The sequence below is a fragment of the Rhamphochromis longiceps genome, linkage group LG14, assembly GCF_057381845.1.
Source record: "Rhamphochromis longiceps isolate RC_006_pf linkage group LG14, R_longiceps_female_GT1.1, whole genome shotgun sequence".
In the NCBI taxonomy this organism is placed as follows: Eukaryota; Metazoa; Chordata; class Actinopteri; order Cichliformes; family Cichlidae; genus Rhamphochromis; species Rhamphochromis longiceps.
Window position 1 is genome coordinate 24,831,168 of NC_140570.1, and position 19,629 is coordinate 24,850,796.

General features: G+C 38.1%; 1 protein-coding gene across 1 annotated transcript in view; it reads right to left on the reverse strand.

The window, feature by feature from the left end:
- Positions 1-19,629, reverse strand: part of ppp1r37 (protein phosphatase 1, regulatory subunit 37) — a 56,317-nt gene that overhangs the window by 18,862 nt on the left and 17,826 nt on the right. Inside the window, exons 2-4 of the mRNA XM_085380762.1 lie at positions 7,549-7,646; positions 1,910-1,955; positions 1,628-1,728 (exon numbers count right to left, since the gene is read on the reverse strand). Of these exons, the coding sequence (XP_085236888.1) occupies positions 1,628-1,728; positions 1,910-1,955; positions 7,549-7,646 (245 nt within the window). The remainder of the gene's footprint in view (positions 1-1,627; positions 1,729-1,909; positions 1,956-7,548; positions 7,647-19,629) is intronic.

Consider the following 19,629-nt stretch of genomic DNA (forward strand, 5'->3'; position numbering starts at 1 on the left):
AACTTTTGTTAGGTTTGAAACTGTGACACAAGACCCACTGGTGGGGTCAGTGCCATTACAGGTAGGGCATGGATGACCAGGGGAAACTATGAAGTGAAACTACTTTGAATGAATGGGATTTTTGTTGGGGACTTCCCCAACAAAAATCCCATTCATTCAAACAAGAATTTGCTGGTGCTTTTATGGTGACCTCTATTTATCTAAAAATAACTTTTGTTATCTGTGGTCTATAAATATTCTGGCATGTATGTTTTTTTACTCTGAAGAGGTACTTTTACAAACACCAGGAAAGAACCACTGTTTACATCTGCTGAGATCACTACTCATCTGTCCTTCACATGCATAGTCTCTAAATCAGGGGTCAACGGCAACGAAATGCAGTTTTTATCCATCCAGAAGTGCTTTAGCAATTATATTAATATTATGTTAATTGTATACTGATTGAAGAAATATAATGCAATTTGGTCCTCGAAATTACTTTTTTTTCTTAGAGAGATTTTGTTTGTTGTTGAGTGCAATGTTAAAATAAGTTCTTTAAAACCAAAAAATTATTTAATATGAAGGTAATATGAGCAGAGAGTACAAATATGTTGAGCTATTGGCTGTGTTAGTTCAGTGAGAGAGTTCTTCATAAAGAAAACATTTTTCACTAGAAGTCAAAAACTAATGGGTACACTTATGTCTGCATTTTTATTTTGTGCACAAAATTATAGCAGAAGTCCTGCCACGTGTCTGGCCAGAAATAAAGTTTGTTTGTTTATTTGGTAGTTCAATGAAAGGCTTCAGTTAGTTAAGAGTGAGAAAAAAATGCATTCACATTTGCAGTTTGGTTTTCACATACAATATTTGAAATAAAAACAAACAAACAAACAAACAAAACACTACATTTTAGGAAATACTGGTAGGTTTTTTTCTTGTTTGTTTGTACTACTTGAACACTGAAGTCGCCTTCCAATCAGATAACAGTGCCTGCAGGGGCTCACAGCTCACTTAGGTTTGAGACCCTTGCTCTAAATAATAACATAAAACACTGATGCATATTTTAATATTTAAAGACATCGAGTTACTTTGTCTTTAAGGTCACTGAAGAAAATATTTCGGCATTATTAACTAACCATGATTAAATAAAGTGAAAGCTGCCCAGAACCATCAGGTTTCCAAGACCTCAAGGACTGCAAGTTAACAGACTCTGCAAACGTGCCGTTAACAGCAGGTGACAGGGAGCTAAATTAATTCTGCAGTTAAAGAGTGAAAGTACTGACACAGTTTTGACAGACAGGAATTACGTAATGAGCAGTAATTAAACTTTCTGGTCCAAAGCAAACTTCTTCCTGTATGACTCTGGCAACAGAGTATGTGTGTTCTGGAGGGTGTGTGACAGGAAGTGGTCAGTGTCCATGTGTTCCACACTACGACACTGTCTATCTGTGCATGTCTGCAGCCCAAACATTTTAATGGTGTTTACACAAGTAGACATCTGGGGTAATCAGAAAACTCGTGACCACATACTTCATGTCCTGCTAGTCCTGTAATCGTGGAAAAGTTAATGAGAGTGTAACTGAAAGCATGAATCAAACATGAAAGAAGATGAGAAAAGGGGGAGAAGCAGATATTTAAAGCATCTTACATCTTCATCCAGGTTGGTTTGCTCCAGGTCCACCAATTTAAACTGGACCCTCTTCAAAATCTCTTCCAGAGACTCGCATGCCTTGTAGTCCAGCTTTTCACCTAAAATATATCCACATACACTTGATCAATTAACCATTCAGCCATGCAGTATTAGATGCTGTTTATAAATTAAAGTTAGAAAAACTGCAATTACTATTTTCCACATGTTACACTGTTAATTGTACTGTATCGTTTGTGACTGTTGTAGTGGGGGTTTTGTTTTTTTTGGTCTGGTACTTACCTTTTAAATCTAAGCACTCATTTCGTTGTGTCAGGTCTTTCAGTTCCTACAGAAACAAAAACAAGTAGTGTCAGGAAGGGTTTCCCCATTGAAGCAATCTTTTCTTTTCACATGTTCAAGCCTTCACGTGATTCAGCAGGCAGTTCACGAAATGGTAGATATCACATAAATCAAGACAAACAATTGCTGCTAAAAAAAAAAAAAAAAAAAAAAAAAAAAAAAAAAAAAAAAAAGCATCTGCAGCATACATTAGCTCCAGGCTCCCTTAGAGTATTTATCTTCTGGTTTTGTTTTAGGATGCACTGAAAGGGAATGCTCAGTCACCCCCAATGATGACAATTTTGGCTGTATGGGATAGTGTGTTACAGAAAGTGTTACAGTTAATACAAAGTCTTGCAACATGGATGGGAACTGAGTCCCAAAGTAAAAACCTAAAGGCATGTAAAAGTGAAACTAAACTCTAAACCCAAATGCTTCATTTGGAAACTACAAATCACTGAGAAACTGACACATACACCCACAAAATGTAGAAACAAGCAATATTTCCTGTATCAGTGCCAGTTAGCGGCCTGTTTGAGGGCACAAGACGATCATGAGTTTGTCTGTGTGAGTTGGTAGAAACGTTTGTATTCACAGTTAACCGGCCCCAGCATCAAATGATCTTTTAAAACCAAACATGCTAGTGACTTAACGGTGAAAACTTTTACCTCTTGTGCCAGTAGAAGACCTAACCACCCACAGAAACATTAAAAACATACAGGGTGCTGCCCTCAACACTATGTACAGGTAAATCCCCCCTCTCCGGTTGACTGCCCAACCAATTCAGCATGAACTTCATAACCCCGGCCCTCCTGTCTCACTGTCATTACTAATGTGTATTGCTGAAGGTGATCACACTGGTTTATTTGTATACGGAATTCATTGCCTAACATATAAATTATGAGTTCCCTAACACACACACACAAATATCACATGACAATTGCTCAAAATATTGCACTATTAATACAAGCAGCAGGAAATGCAGTGAAATTAAATAATGCTGGAGAGCTGAGAGTCACTGAGCTGTGACATAAAAGTAAATGTACTGATAAACGTCACATTATCATTAGTTTTAATATCTTTTAGCACCCATAAGATGTTGACTATATAAACACAGACAGGCAAACATTTCTGGCAGTTTAACAGCAAGCACATTTTCACTAACAATTAACATGAGAACCTGTCAGAGAGTGTGATTTCAGCAGTGCAAATTCCTTTCAGGCAGAATTGCCAGAACCAAAAATAGTGCATGACGCAGAGTGTGCCTCTGCGCGAGTGGTTGCATGGGTGTGCATCTTTGTGTCGTGGGAAGACTATATCACGCCATGTTTCAGTTTAACATCTTGTTCGTTAAATGCTTTTACTCTTGCTTTACAGTCCCCACAAGTAATCTATTCCGTAGTTCACACAGTCATCTAGTATAAGGATTTTCTGCCCAATATCAAGACAGATATATAGCATCCAAGTACTCATAGCCAAAAGACCGAGGTGATGTATGACAAAATCCTCCACTTTTTTCTATTAAATGTGACTGTTACAAGGTCCTTTTTTGTGTAGTACACACTGGCAACATCATTCCACAAAAACAATCAAATAAATAGTAATACGTGTCAGTCAAGTTTTGCCAATTAAAGTAAGGACAAACAATTAAACTGAACATTTAGCATGTAGTCTAACAGTGAAGAATTGATTTTAATGACTAATCTTAACACAATTTCTCTTCACTGAGGTTAAATGTATGTTTAAAGATATACTAACATTTTATTAGTTTATGTAAGGTGTCCATTATTTGCACCTTGCAACTATTTTAATTAACCACAGAGAGTAGTCTATAAACTTATTAAATTATAAAAGAAATTACCCATATATGCCCCATCATGTGATATTTTCAGAGTTTATATCACTCCAGTTTACAGTTATATGGTCAGAAAGATGATGTGATACCAAAGTGGCCGGATCCATTCCCTGATTTGGGATAAAGCTGCTTCCACAGCGCATGCAGATGTACAAGCGGTGCAGAACATTTTGCAAAGAATTTCCTGGAGTTCTTGTGGATTGTGAGATCCTCATTTCAGACACCTATGCATACATAAGAAGCAAGCGTGCATGCTGGCTACATGTAAGACACTGTGCTCTTCAAGGAACTGCAGCAGCAGAAATGTGACACAAGGCTACCAAGTATCCAGGTTTCAACACTGTGGTCAGAGTTAATGCAGTAACAGGCATTCAGCATATAGCTGCTTAATGGTAAACCCCCCCCCCCAAAAAAAAGAAACCCCTCAAATCTACACAAACAACTAGCCAGAAAAGTGCCACGTGTACTTAAACTTAATAAAGAAAGCCTTAAGAGTGAATGAGGAAAAACAGTAAACGGTTATTCATCTCTTGCTAACTCCCTCCTCTTACTGGCCAAACATCTGGTATGTTTATGGGCGGCTAAGGGTGACTAAGCAGAAATGAGAAGGGTAGAAGTGGACTAACAGCAGTGGAGAAGTACAGTGGGAGGGCAGACATGAGCAATCAAAATACGAGTGAGGGAAGGAGGGAGATGAGGCACTTCTGTGATGACGAGACATCCCCGTACTGTCAACCAGTCAGCCAGTGGAAATGTACCCAGACTAAAAGACTAAGTGGAGCTCACAGAGGCAGCTTAGCACATTGACGTGCAGTTCCACAAGTAACTGTAATGTTAGCCTGGCCTCTTTCAGCTGACCAGACATGTGATGAGCCCCTTGAATCACAAATGTGTTTCCATCTTGAGACCAACTTTCCTTCAACTTCATCACTCTCACAAACCAGCAGGTACAAATGTGCAAATAGTTGAGAGGCCCACTGAAGGGTTTACAGTTTATGTTCTACAGTAACTGAACAAACAGAAGTAAGTGCTAATTCACTGCTGCTGCCAACTCCCATCTCCTGTTAGCCTGATAATAAAGGAGTTGGCTTGGTGATGAGATGCTCCTACAGAAATAAAAACCGGGAGACAGCTACTCACATGTTAATAATATAAACACAGTTCTAAAGTATTACAATTATCAGACCAACTATTAAACTATTCCACTGATGACTGGGGCATTTATCTAAACAGAAGAAAGTCAATATAAGAGACAGGCCATTACTTGTACAAACAATTATCCCTTCTGACGCATTTGCATGAGAAATACTGAACTGTCACTTATTGGTAGAAAACATTTTAGAACAGTAGTATAAGTTTTCCTCCTGTAATACAATAGAAACAATTAAATGCACGGCTTTCTCTCTTGATGCAGGACAATTCAACCTCACCTCATTACTCATTAAATTACACCAAAATAATATATACTTAAAGTGTAAAGATCCTTAAGTATAACAAATATGTGTCCTTTTTTCAATATCAGGTTTCCAGCATAATCATCATTAATACTGATTTACCAACGTAAAGCTATGAGTTTCTTCTTAACAAAGAGGTTTGTAAAAAATGTATTTTCTTTTTGATTTTCTCTGCATGCGTGTGTACTAACTCACATACAAAGGCACAAAGTTGGCAAACTATAAAAACTAACAGCCTCGAGGCTTCCCCACTGGATCTGAAGAACTGCTTATATTAGAGGGATTATGAAACACATGACTGAGCAGGCTAACCCACAGGAGAAGGCCAAAAAACACCCGCGTGCCTGACGGGAGTAACAACCACTCTTACGGAAAAACCCTGTATCTACAGGATACCATCACAGCGCTTGTCCAAAGTCATGCAATGAAGGATCACACCATGCCCTCAAACCACATTAACAGGCCTTTGAAGTGTTTTCATGTCAAAAACAAAAACCTTCAGGATGTAATTTTTGGGAAAAAAATTTGTTTGACCTCACAAAAGGATTTTTGGGTGCCGTCCAAATGTTTAACTGTTGGATGTTTGTCCACCTCTTGGTTGTTGAGTGGAGCCCAGAGCTGCCATAATTTGAACAGTTTCAGTTGTTGTATAGTATACATGTCCTGTATCCTTCGTATTGAACAATCATTTGGCTAATGGTTTCACAGTGTTTCTCAAAGAATTAGTTCCAAGGGAAACCTGAGCTGGGTCAGCAACTGACCTTTCAAAATAAGAGTACTGGGATTGTTCATTATATCTGGATGGTTTGGTTCTCTTTCATAAACAATGAAAAGAAAAATCAACACTGCAGCTTGACAAGGCAAAATGCATAAAAAAATTAATATTGTATACCAAGGCAATAGCTAAAAATAATAGTGATTAAAAGTTTCATAAATCTGTGAATAAAAATATCATACATTAAATTAAAGTTCTCGACATCTAAGCTTTAAATAAGACAAAATACCTGAGCAGCTTGAATTAAAGATGATATGAAAAACAAGGATAACAGAAGTAAGGAAAAAATGTATACAAACCCCCCAAAATTCACATTATCAGTATTAAAAATAAACAAACAATAAAAACAACAATTCTGATTGAATCTATGCTTTGTTGTACATGACACCAACAGGATTTTGTATTTTTGGGTGGGTTTCTTTTAGGTGGCAACAACTTTTTTTTCTCCACATATTTATGCAGAGACTTTTCATGGTTAGCACTAACATTGAACCATTGGTCATAAAGCAATTACCATCTAAAAGCAGCAATATCTACAGTAACAGTGAGAGGGAGGATTGGCCACATTAAACTGAGCTTAAAAAGGACGGAGAAAGCAGCGGGTCTGTGGTTGCAATGGTTTTGTTGCGTGCCAAGACATTTAGGACCAAGGTCCACAGGAGGCCAATATGGTTGTTATTAACAATAAATAAATAAATAAATGAATATAACAAAATAAAACATTCATTATGTTATTATGTGCAGTTGAAAACCGGAAGAATTATTAAGTGTTTTTCCTCCTCTAGGTAAATTAACATTTGTGGGAAGCTCATCCTGTTTTTTGCCCACAACACATTATATGGATCAAAATAATGAGCCAAGACAATTTGTTGCTGCTTAAAATGAGACACCAGTTCATACCCACAGTGTTTGTATTTAACGTTTCAGTTAAAAATATTGCTCGTTTCTTCATACTAAACTGGATTGTTAGCTAGTAATATTAAGTATTAAAACCACCTCTATGAAAAATGAATAGATACACAGCTAAATAAGCAGAGAGCTTGAAAGTTCCTAATGTTGCATAGACAGTAGACCGCATCTGGTTAGCTGATACACTGCAACTATATCTTTATGTAGAGACACCATAGTAAACAAAGGACCTGCGTCACACACAGGTTAGTCACATTGCCGTTATCCCTATGGGCATAGGCTCAGTCGGTTACAACACTCTCAGTCGATCTACTGAAATCGACTGAGACTGAAATGGGGATGTTCAACCTCTAAGCCCTAAAAGTCTCAAGGTGGACAGGGCTTTGTAATTTATCACCCTTCCTGTGGCATTATTTTTATAACTTTGTCACTAAAAAATAACTTTTTTTCCCCCAACAACAGACAAAAATCCAAAGCTTGTGCAATACAGTCTTTAAAACAAACAAACAAACAAAAAAAAGACTTTATCACTAGTGGGCTGGCAACATCACTGACTTAATCTGTCAGTTGTGTGTCAACTGTGTGTTTGTATTATGTTGAGCCTTACCTGTATCTGTTTCAGCACTTTGGGTATAGGTTTACAGTTGAGTTTTTGACAGGCTTGTTTATAGGATGAGAGGATCTCCTCCACCGTCACATTCTGAGCTGCAAAACAGAATACAGTCAAAAAGGTTAGGGTCGCTTTTATTGGTATGTTTCTTCATACATAGTTCTTGAAAATGAAAACTCACTGCACTGAATGTGGCTCATGTTTGTGGGGCGAAAAAAAAAAAAAAAAAAAAAAAGATTCTCCAGACATAGTGTCAGCATTTATATTAGAAGGCTTAAAAAAAAGTCCAACATTGAATTTCATGCACACAGCTTTCTGGGCAAAAATGCCATTTTGATGTCATAGGAGATTGGCCAGACTGCTTTGTTGAGTTGAGAGGAATGTCACAGTGACTCAAATAACAACTTGTTACAAGCACGGTATGCAGAAAAGTATCTCTGAATGCACAACATATCAAAGAAAAACTGCGCTACAGCTGCAGAAGACCTCACTGGCGACCTAGTTAAGATTCTGCTTTGTATTAATTAACAATTCAGGCTGCTGCTGGTGGCAGTAGCAAAGGAACATTGTTTAAATTCAACAGTCTGAGTTAGAGCAGGGCGATATGGCCAAAAATATTTATCACGATATATATTTGAAAATTTGTGATAACGATATAACTGACAATATAATTGATGCGAGACAAAATACAACTCCACAACATTACTAGCGCAAAAAGACAACCTTCCATTTATTTTCACTTAAACAAGAAGCTGGTTTTTATGTACATTAAAGCTTTATAAAAATTTAACAGTGCAAATGCAAATTCCTTGCTAAAAGTTTAACCAAAAGGCATTTCCAGTAGAAATGGGCTGACATATCCTGAGCATAACCATGTATAATATCCACTGAAGTTAAAAAGAGGTGCTTTGCAACATTAAACTGCAGTGTGCAGTACGTATTTTTCAGACCATAAGGTGCACAGGATTATAAGGCACATTAAGCGAAACAAAGCAGTCAGATAAATCAAACTTTATTAAACTCATTCTTCTTGCTTCCTCCACTTCTGTACCATTGATTCATTAATGTTGAATTCTCTGGCAGCTGCTCTATTCCCATGTTGTTGCAGTATATTAATAACCAACCTCGTATTGTGGATGGATTATCTCAGTTGTTCTCCTGACTGAAGTTTGGTCCGTTTACAGCATCCTGCCATGCAATTGCATTTGTCTCTAACCATGAGGAACCTTCACGTTAACTTTTATAAGTGGAAAAGTGTTAGTGTTCGTCCTCCAGCTTCACTGTTTATGTTATGCTAACATAGCTGTGTAGCTAGCGATCACGTAGCACATAATTATATACCAGCTAGCCCAACTTCAGTAACCCTACAAACGTCACTGCTGTTTAGTTTCCTGTCTTCATTTATGTTGGAAGTGATAGCAGAGCTGTACGTTTGAATTTTTTCAGAAATCTCTCCGTCAGAACATGCAATATCATGCTTAGGTAACTAGTGAAACTAGCGAGCTAACTTCCGCTAGCTTCTTGCTAACTTCTAACTCCGTTAAATGTAATACATTTTGTTTTCATGGATGCCTGGAAGTTAAACTTCATAGTTACACCTGGTAAAGCAGCAATGCTGATCGTTTTATTAAAGATGAAAGAATTTAGACAGTTTTTAACTCTCAGTGATGCTGCAGTGTTCGTTTGACCTGAAGTATACGGAGTTTAGGACCCAGATTACTCCCAGATTTAAGAGCATCTTAGTCCGACAAATACGACAATAACGACGGCCGCTTGCATGTTCTGCAAAAAAATGTGCTTTGTCGTGTATCTGACGGACAAACACCAAACCAGTTCCACATCACTGAAGTTGCACCATTTTTACAACCCAATTCTGGTTCATTTGTTTCACTCAACAATCGGCCATGTGCGTATGAAAACAAAGGCACTGCGCATGCGCGTTTTACTCATATTCTATCGCGATATTTCATTTTCCTATCGTTGCCTAACATTATGGCCCAGCCCTAGTCTTTTTTCTTTTTTTTTCTTCTTTTTTTTTTTTTTCTCTCACCTTGAGCCAAAAAGGGTGTAGTTTGTGGGTGTGATCACCCGTGTGTACACCTGTGAGCATGGACGCGTCTGTTTTTTGTTTTTTAAAAGGTTCCTTCATGTAATGATCTGCTAGAGGGTGTGGGGGGGCCACAGCCCCGTCCTCCAGGGCATGAAGCAGGTATGGAGGGCCCAGCCCTAGTCTGAGTTTTGTTGCTGACCATGTCATTCATTTCTAATCATAGTGTACCCATCTTCTAATATTTGCTTTCACCAGGATAATGCACCATGTTACAAAGTTCAAACCATCTCAAACTCTTGTCTTGAAAATGGCAACGTTGTGCTCAAATGACCTCTGCAGACCCCATTTCTCAGTCCAATAGAGCACCTTTGAAATGTGGTTGAATGGGAGATTCACATCATGGATTTGCAGATGACAAATTTGCAGCAAGTGTAATGCTTTCATGTCAATCTGGAACAAAATCTTTGTGGAATGTTTTTAGCCTCCTTTTGATCTATGCCACAAGAATTAACCCAGTACTAGCAAGCTGTAACTACTGGTCAGTAAGTGCAAAACACTAACAAATGGCTAAATCTGCTTTGATCCATCAGAACAACTCAAGACTTTCCATGACTCAAAAAAAATGAACATAATAAAGTCTAAGACACGGAGACTTAGAAAATATTCTTTTTTCATGTGAGCTGTTAGTGTTTCTGCCTTAGGGAGCACTCTCTTGAAAGAGAGAATCAGAGATTGCAACCCCTTTAAGTACTCCCCTACTTAAGTCAGCAAAAAGGAGGTATTGTTCTTGGTCTGCGTGTGGGTCAGCCACCGTTGCCATCCTAGACGGTTGTGGGGGCTAACTCCAGTCAGATGACTGGGCAGCATTCAAACCCGCTGTTCCGCCTGAGAGACTCAGCAGAGAAATGAAGTGAAGCACTTTTTTTTTTTTTTTTTTTTTTTTTTTTTTTTTTGGCGCATAAAAGACAGAAGAATACAGAAAATTACTAATAGAACGTGAGATGAAAAACAGAGTGTATAGAAGGAGGTTTGAAAGATCACAACAGTAAATTACATTGGCAGAAAAACAATGACATCCATTCTCTTTCCAACCAGTGTATCTACCCTGCAGAAAGCAAAGCTGTAACACACTGGCTGTTCTGTCTGTCTCTGTGTGTGTTATTGACTTTTGCTGCCGTCAGCATTTTGATTTGTCTTGCCAAGGTGAGAACTTGTCCACTTCACTGTTGGCTCCATTTCTAATCTCCTTCATCTCACACAATGTCCCCCATCACTTTAACTTACACCCTCTCAAATGTATTAATCACACCTGACGGAAAGGCTTCAAGCACCAGGAGTATTTAACAATAGAAACCTATTAGCTACAGTCCCACACGCCAACACAAATCCCTAGCCTAATGAGGACACACACATGATCTTTCTCTTCATATTTAGCTAAAACACAAAGCCAAAAACACAAAGATGAAATCCAGCACAAAGAGTCTTCAGCCATCGCCACAGTGATTTGACTTTAGAAACATGAAGCAGTAGAAACGAACTGCTCATCACTCTCTTTGTTACCTGTTAAAGATCAGAGTCCGGATGCTGCGCTGAGGTTGGCATTCATTCAGCTTTAACATCACTCTGGGTTCTTGGCTAGCTTAGTGTTAACATGCTGTCTATGTAGGTGTAAGTATAAACTGGTTGTTTCTGTCCTCAATATAGTTTGCACTTTATCACTGTGCCCTTTTGTGTAAAAAAAATAAAACTAATGTCCATATGGACGATGTGGGCTGTGCCACTATTTACCTTCTCCAACACATACAGAAATCAGCTGATTGTCACGTAAGTGGAACCGATAAACAGGATTGATAGGCAAGCAGACTAACAATTCCAAGGAATTGAACTACTGGGAACTGTGAAAGGCCAGTGACAGGTGTCGTGAGATTTGTGTAATTTTAATGCAGAATTACTTGCACAACATTTCCAATAGGACACATTAATCAGTTTGTTTGTCATCCAAGAGCTATTATAATTTTCAGACTACTTAGTATTTATATTTTTAGATATTATTTTACACATCTCATAATTATATTTACTGGGTATATGAACTGTCTTTTCAGCAGTATTTCAGCATCCATTCTATATACTTTTAGCACCTGCAACTTGAATGCAAAAGCAGACATACAATCCAATCCAAATGACAGAAGTTGAATTGTCAGTGCGTTATTATTTTTAGTAATTCCTAAGTAAATCAAATGGCGTAATTATAAATAATTTGCGTCAAAGATGCAATGAAAGCAGTGTAAGTAGTTAAATGATTCTTGGTCCACTAAAGCACAAATCTGCTCAAGTACTCTGTGTCAGACGATAAAAAAATAAATAAAAAAAAAACCAAACAAAAAAAACATAAATCACGTAAATTGTTAACATTATTTTGTTTTATAATCATTGGCCACTGGCAAACGGTTGAACGATTAACCATAAAGGTCAAAAACTAGCAATTTCTTTGACTATGTAGTCTCTTCAGTCACGTTAAAAGAAAACAAACAAACAAAAAAAAGAAGTAAACAACAAAAAGCTGAACTGCCAGTGTTCACCAGCATTATCACAAGTCATGTAGCTATGGATGCACATGATTCGCCGACTAAACAATTGAAGCTTATTAAGTTATCCTGGTTATCCTAGCTGGTTACAATAAACATTATTTTACTCCGATTTACAACAGCTGTTAACTCTGGAGTTATGTGGGAACCTTCATTAGCTTTGGTTCCAGCCTGGACAGCTCATGAAGAACTGCAGCCCCAACAGACAATAGCCCCTTCTCTGCTCTCAGGGGTCCAACAAATATGAATCACTGTTGAAGCAGCAAGGAAAAGAGCCCTCATCTGGCTTCAGAAGTGCAAGTTTGTTGACAAGTTGGCCGTCTTAAATGTCGGCCTTTAAGATGGGGGTGGGAGCTTCAGTCCTGCTGAAGTCATGTGCCCTCAAAAAAAGAATTAATTCTAATTACTGCTGTAAAATATAGCCACCAACCACACTCTCCACTAGACTGCTGTTAAAAACTGACTAGAGCCCATGACTGGATGAGGATGCCCTTTCATTACAGTCCTGTCTTCACTTCAGTCATAATAGTACTCCATCTAAATTTTGATACTTCTGTAAAGCTGTATCTGGATATTCGACGAATCTATTTTTCATCTCATTCAACATTTTTTACTTAAATTTAGCAATTATTTTATTTCAGCTCAAAACATTCAGTTATCAGCATTCACACTGCAGTTTCTTCAGAAAATGCATTTTCTAGTTTACATTTGTGCTTCACCTACGGAAAGTATCTGGATCTGAATTTGTTAAGTCCTCCTGGATGTCACTTCCACCACTGTGTAAGAAAGCAGTCTTGTAAAGTTCTACAGTACATTATGTGCACTCCAATGAACACTGTGTCCTTGGAAAAGAGTTATTGTGCAGAGTCGCAGTGGAGCAAGTGTGTGTAAACATTTCCTGAGGGAAGGTGGGGTCTGAGGGTAGAGAGGGTCTCATGCTCACTACATAGTATTTTTACACATTCATTAGAGACAGAGAAGGGATGAGAGAGATTGAGATATTTTAGCACTAGTGTACAAAATAAAAAAGAAAGTTGTGCAAGGAGATTTACATCAAACACCTCAAAAACAAGCAAACAGACAAGAAAAGTACACAAAAACTTAAAAGGAAATACATAAGCAATAACACAAAGAGACAAATGCAGAAGAGACATTAGTATCAGAGCTACAGCTGTTGCCTGTGTTTCTGCATGCCTTGGTCTTTTCTTCTATTTTATAGCACTCCCTCCAGTGCTGCTGGTACTTGTATGGAGGGAGTGGTGATGAGGAGGTGCACAGGAATAAGAATTAGGGAGGGGAAGGACTGCTCCAAACAACATAGTCAGAAACCAAATTAAAAGTTACTGGTATGCAGAAGTTAATGGTGGGCAAAGAACAAAACACACACACGAGAGGAAAAGCACACAAACAATAAGAGAAATGCTCTCCGTGTCTAGAAACACAGCAAAAACAAAAATGCAGACAAATAAGGAAAAACATGTGAAAACAAGTGCTCCCCGATACTGTGTGGGAGCAATGGACTTCATTAGATAAGCAAGAACATTACAGATAGACAAGCACAAACTTGTTTTGACCCTTAAAAAAAACATTTTGTTAAATGTGCATACTGTATCAAGTATGCGCAGTCGTGTGTTGATTTCCCAGTTCAACGCCCGACTGGCTGGACCTTTGCTGCATGTCATTGCTCCGTTTCCTAATATTTCCAATCCATTTCCACCTTGAATACAAATTAAAAAATTACTATGCAGCATTTATCTAGATCCTGGGAATTCTAATATTCTGTTTAAACCCTTGCTGAAATGGTGGTTATCTCAGCAGCTAACAGCTCCAAAGATGATAGATGAGGGGCAAAGACATTTAGCTACCTTGATATTTCAGGTTTCAAGACAAGACAGAGAAATGATCTCTGCTCTGACTTAGCAAATCTGCTCAACCAAGCAATCAAGCAGCACGTCCCTCACACTTAATCACTGATTGCTGCCATAGATAAGGTTGTGAGCAAAATCAAAGGGAAAAAAAGCACCCAGGTTACTAACTAATATCAACAGAGGTGAATTAAAAGCTGCAGGATTTATGATTAAAAAGATGTTGTGCTATAAAAGACAAGACTGTGGGTAGAGATTTACTCCTTATTAAACATGGTGAACACCATCATCAACATCAAGTGGGAGCAAAGAAAAGCCAAATATATCCTCTACAGAATTTGGTCACTTATGTTTACAAGATGACATGTAAGCCATCACTCTCAAATTATTTTCTTTATTTCTAATCGTCACACGGATGCTTATCCCAAGACCTTTTTTGTTAAATAAGTTCATGATAATGTGGCTTCTTAAGGCATACCACTGTTAAAGCCAAGTGCAACACCAGTATGCCAAAAATATACAGGGAATTCAGCTTTATCTTTACCAAGTCTTTCACTAAACTGTCTGTTTTGACAAAGCAATACAGCTGAATGCTTAAGCTAGTGTGGAAGAGCAGAGTACAACATCCCTATCCCCCCACTCGCCTAACCAATAAGTCATTATAGTTTCAATCACTAAATTCAGGCCCTCTGTTAAGTGTCATGGTTGGCATTTTGGAGATTAGGACACTGTCAACAAGACCTGAAGGCTTAAAAAAAAGCTTTTTGCTGCTAATTGACAGCTGAGGTTGACAGTTTAGTCTGCTCCTGCTTTCTCTTGGTGCTAGACTTGCCCTGTCTCAGGCTTCCAACACATTTGTTTGAGTAAACAGGGATTTCTGTGATCCAGACAAGCCGTTCTACTGTGCTTGTCAGTAATTAAAAAAAAAAAAAAAACTGACAGGAAAATGTCACAGTATTTAGGTGAGGTTAATGTTTGCATTTGATTACAACAACTGCCTTTTTTTAGTACAAAGTAACCAGAATAAGTTCTGCTCTGTTACTTATGTTCTACAGTGCACAGCCAGCAGGGTATCTTGGAATAAGAAAAACTGCAGGAAATTATAAATCAATTGCTTAACCTGAACAACTGGAAGAATTGCAACAGGTACAGGCACAGAACTCTCTAGAGGGAGAGTTCACCACTTAGAAGAATTCAAAGCCTTCTTCACTCAGGCACTGAATGTGAGGACTATTCAATAACAAAAACCTGCTACTTCACTTCCACACCTCAACTGTCTTGGAGCTACAAAGAACAAAGGAAGAGCAGACAATTTCCAGAGCCGGCACTTCAAATAACATACTTGAGGCACAAGGAATTATTTTGCCCTCAGTATACTGCAATTTAATGCAACTACAAAAACATCCATTACTTTTAAACTCAGTTTAAAAAAAATCTAGCAACTTTCGATTCAAGCTTCAGGCAACGGAAACCTCAACCAGCATGTGATTGGAAGGGTTTCCTTGGTACAGGTTATCAGTCAATATGCTAGTACATTCAAAGCACAAAGTTTAGCTGCCTTTGAACTGATGAGAGAGACTCACAAGCCCTTTTCACAAGTCTTGGCAATATCTTTTTTGTATTTTTTTTTAAACTACATGTGCAACACCATGAAAGTCTCCCAGAAATAAAGAGAATTTTATTGATACTACCCCAGTACTCTTTTTGTGATTGCTTATAAAGGTTTTTAGCATGAAGTCAAACATTTTCCTAATTTCTAAGTCTGAAAACATTTCTTTACAATCTAGACTTGCACAACTCCAAAACTTGCAAAACTTATTAATTACTTTAACTGATTTCCATGAGAGTTATGAAGTGGAAAATATGAGTGTCTCGACAAAATGTTTACATAATCTGCCTTTTTCTCTGCTGGCTTCAATCTAAACTATCATTTATTCTTTTGTATATTTACCCAAGTTTCAAAGTAGCAAAGCATTAAACTACTTTGATATTGTCTGGGTAGGTATTCAGCTTTTAATTTTAGCTTTCTGATATGTCTGCTTTTCTTCTTTATTTTTAATGTGGAAATGTGTAGTAACTGTTAATGTCACTCACTATACTAATCAGCTCATTTCAGCTCATGTTATTGTTGCTAACTTAGTGTATTTTTGTGGCCCTTAAGCAACTTTTTTTCTGAAAACAAAGAACCTACTGACTACTGTTTTTGAGACGTGTGTACAAGATGGCCTTCGGTGTCTGAAAAGTTAAGTCAAGGCAAAAGTGCCTTAAGCTTGAATTTTTGTCTAATGGCCAGCAAGGCATGACTGAACTGGTTGCAAAAGGAAGTCCAGTTGTATGTAGGCCTACCGGAAAATGACCTCCCTTCTTCTGGAAACTTAAAACTCAGGAATCAAGGACAACCCAGGTTAATCTTTAAGGCAGGCCTACATATGAATGGTTTTACTATATTTAAACTCAAATGAGGGCCTGAAGAACAGGTACACATAACAGACCCTGTATAAAAGAGCACGACCAAAAAAAAAAAAAAAGAGCTGTTTGCACAAGCGCAGTTTGGTGGTTTGTTACCGACCACACTGTGCAACATGTGAAACAAAAAATAAAGGCATCCTGCTGCTTCGGTTTCCCGCCAGTCTCCTTAACTTGTACAACTCAAACCAGACACATTTTTCTTCACCAAGTCACATCTAGTGCACATCCAATTTCTGTTACTTGTCAGTTTCCTGCAACTTAAGTATGAAAACAGAAATTACATCATTATTAATAAATGCAGCATCTAAAAATACAGGAGATCTATTCTCATTTGTAGCTGCACAACATAACATTGCTGCAGTCAAAGCCTCTACCACCACCCACAAAAGGTCAGAACGGATCGACCCACAGAGAGCCCACAATATGAGCGTGGGCTTTAGTACCAGACTTAGTTTGAGCTACTCTTACTGGGACAAATGAACAACCTGAATAACTATCATGAACATGGCATGCTATTATATAAGACGTAAAGCAAGAATTTTTAATTTAGCTGTGTTTCTAAGGCAAGGTGAGAAGCTATTTGTTACACCAGATAAAGGAATAGTTCACTTATTTAAGGAACATCCAATACAATAAATGATGTTATCAATTACAGCTACCTCTGGTCGAGAGAGAAATCAGCCAGATTTAAGAGCTCTCATTTTTTTGCAGTTTATTTTCTGTCTGATCAACAAATCTCTGATAAATTGTTCATGTTTCTTACTGGCCATCTCGCAATTACAAGAAGAGTCTACTTCACTCTTACAGCTGTATGCATCTCGTCTGCTGCATAGGACTGTGATGAGTGTGAGACTTAGAGCTCTGATAATTTCTTTCCCATGTATTCACACCTGGACAGCCACTGTACAAGCCCTACAGACATTTGGTGTTGTAAAATGAGCTGGGTAATTAATGGCCGTCCCATTCTTCAAGCTTTTGGACAGACCTTACTAATTTCATGCGAAGCTGTGTAAAATCACTTGATGTTGAAGCCAAGCCTCGAGTGCCTGCACACACATGTAATTATCATCTTTTAATACAATTAAAAGGCTTTCTCACCTACTTAGAAGCAGCTGTCGTATGAAAGTCCTGACTAACATAATGCAACAATCATACAAAGTAATCCAATTATTGACTTTACTGCACATTCTTTAACAAAATGTTGGTTCAGAGCCAATGCAACATGCACATAATCTGTAACTTTTGAGTAGGCCTGCAAATTTTTTAGAAGATACTTAAGTCCAGCCCAATATCATACACATCAAAATCCATCAATTCTCAGCCTTCCCAACAATCTGACGTAAAACAAAGTACAAACAAATTGGCTACAGACACTGTGCTTTCTCGCCTAACTCCAGCAGCAAAGAGGAAACAGGAAAAGACAATTGTTTGCGTGTGTGCAGAAGAAGAAACAACACTGTTTGCAGAGACAGAGACACAGCAGATTTGGCACACAGAGAGGATTCCACTGAAACTCCTTTGACCCACATAGTGTGTTGAATTTCACCTGTCTAACTTGTTTACACATACTGGCTTTGCTTGCAAAGACTGACACAGCAACTTCAGCACAACAGCAGCATAAAGAAATGCTTTAGGTTTGATATGGAAAAAAGCAAAAACTGTATAAGACAAGCTACTGAAGATAAACCTACCACCTATATGCATATCTGGTTTCTACAGAGAATGTTTGTAACAAAGAAAATATGACTAATCAAAAAACAAAGGTTATTCTGTTTTTTGCTGACTTGTTGTTATATTGTGGACATTGCTACCCTACAACAACCTAGAACTACCTCTCTTGGTGGAAGGCTAAATAAAAAAATCTTTGGAAAAGATCTAGAGTTGATTACTTAGCCAGCATTTATTAAGCTAAATTCGAAAGGTAAAAACCGGGAAACCAGTGTTGACAGGTTACATGCGTTAGAGGAAATTATTCCCAGCTAGCAGCTAAAAATAAAGCTGTGCCAGTAAAGAAGATTGGACAGAGAGTGGAACACATGGAAGCCAGATGTCCTACAGGCGGTGCAGAGAATTAAATCCATATTATTTCAGGTGTAAGCCCAACACCTTCACTAGTCTTTGGATAATTTATTTTCTGATTGGCCAAATCAATTCAAGCCTGAGAGTTCTTTATAGTTAGTCAGTTATGTTGCTGTTTGCATATTTCTGCACCACATAAAAATGGATAGGTGCAAATGTTAAGGAACACAGACATACTGCCAGTTCCTACTTAACGTCCAAGTGCCAATGTTCAAAATAGCACCCCCAAATTCTCCAGGTCCATTGGTTGCAATTTCACAGTGCTGTGTTGTAGACAGTGGTAGTAGCGTCATTCACACATGACAACTGGCTGCCTTGTACGTCAGAGGTGCGGCAAAAAGGCACGGCCTGAGGCACTCCTCCAGTTTGCTTGCACAAGTCTGCATGACGAGACCGTGATCATGCATGCACAAAAGAGATACAAGTCTGACACTCACACCTGAGCCTGTGTCTTAAATTACAAAAAAACCCACAAAAAACAAACAAACAGACAAGCCCAAAGGTTTAAAATTCCACCCAAACCCTTTTTAGGCAAACTAAAGGTCCAGTACAAGATCAGATAGAAAAAGTGAGTGAGTTATAATCTGTGTACTCACTTTGGAACTGAGATTAGTATGCAATACAAGCATACCTGGTCTTAGCCCACAACTGATGTGCCATCATATACATACGGTGCAATGAAAGTGGACATAGTTGAAAGTGGCCACTGCAACAAGGCCTGAGCAAGTAATCCAAGATAACCAAAACCAATCAGGACCTATAATCTGTCGATTATTCTTTTTTTGTCGTTGTTGGTTTGCTTTTTCTGTTAATACTTCCTTTAGTCTGTGTTCATGTACTATCCCCATTAAAAAAAAACAAACAAAAAAAAAAAAAACATAGTAAGTGTGTAATGCGACTGCCCTGTCCAGCCTGCAACATAGAAGCATTACAGAAGACAACCCAGACACCAAGAAGACTGCACAAATGCTGTACCAAAGAAAAATACTGTGCTGTTTGTCACAATCATCACAATCTGATACCCTACAAC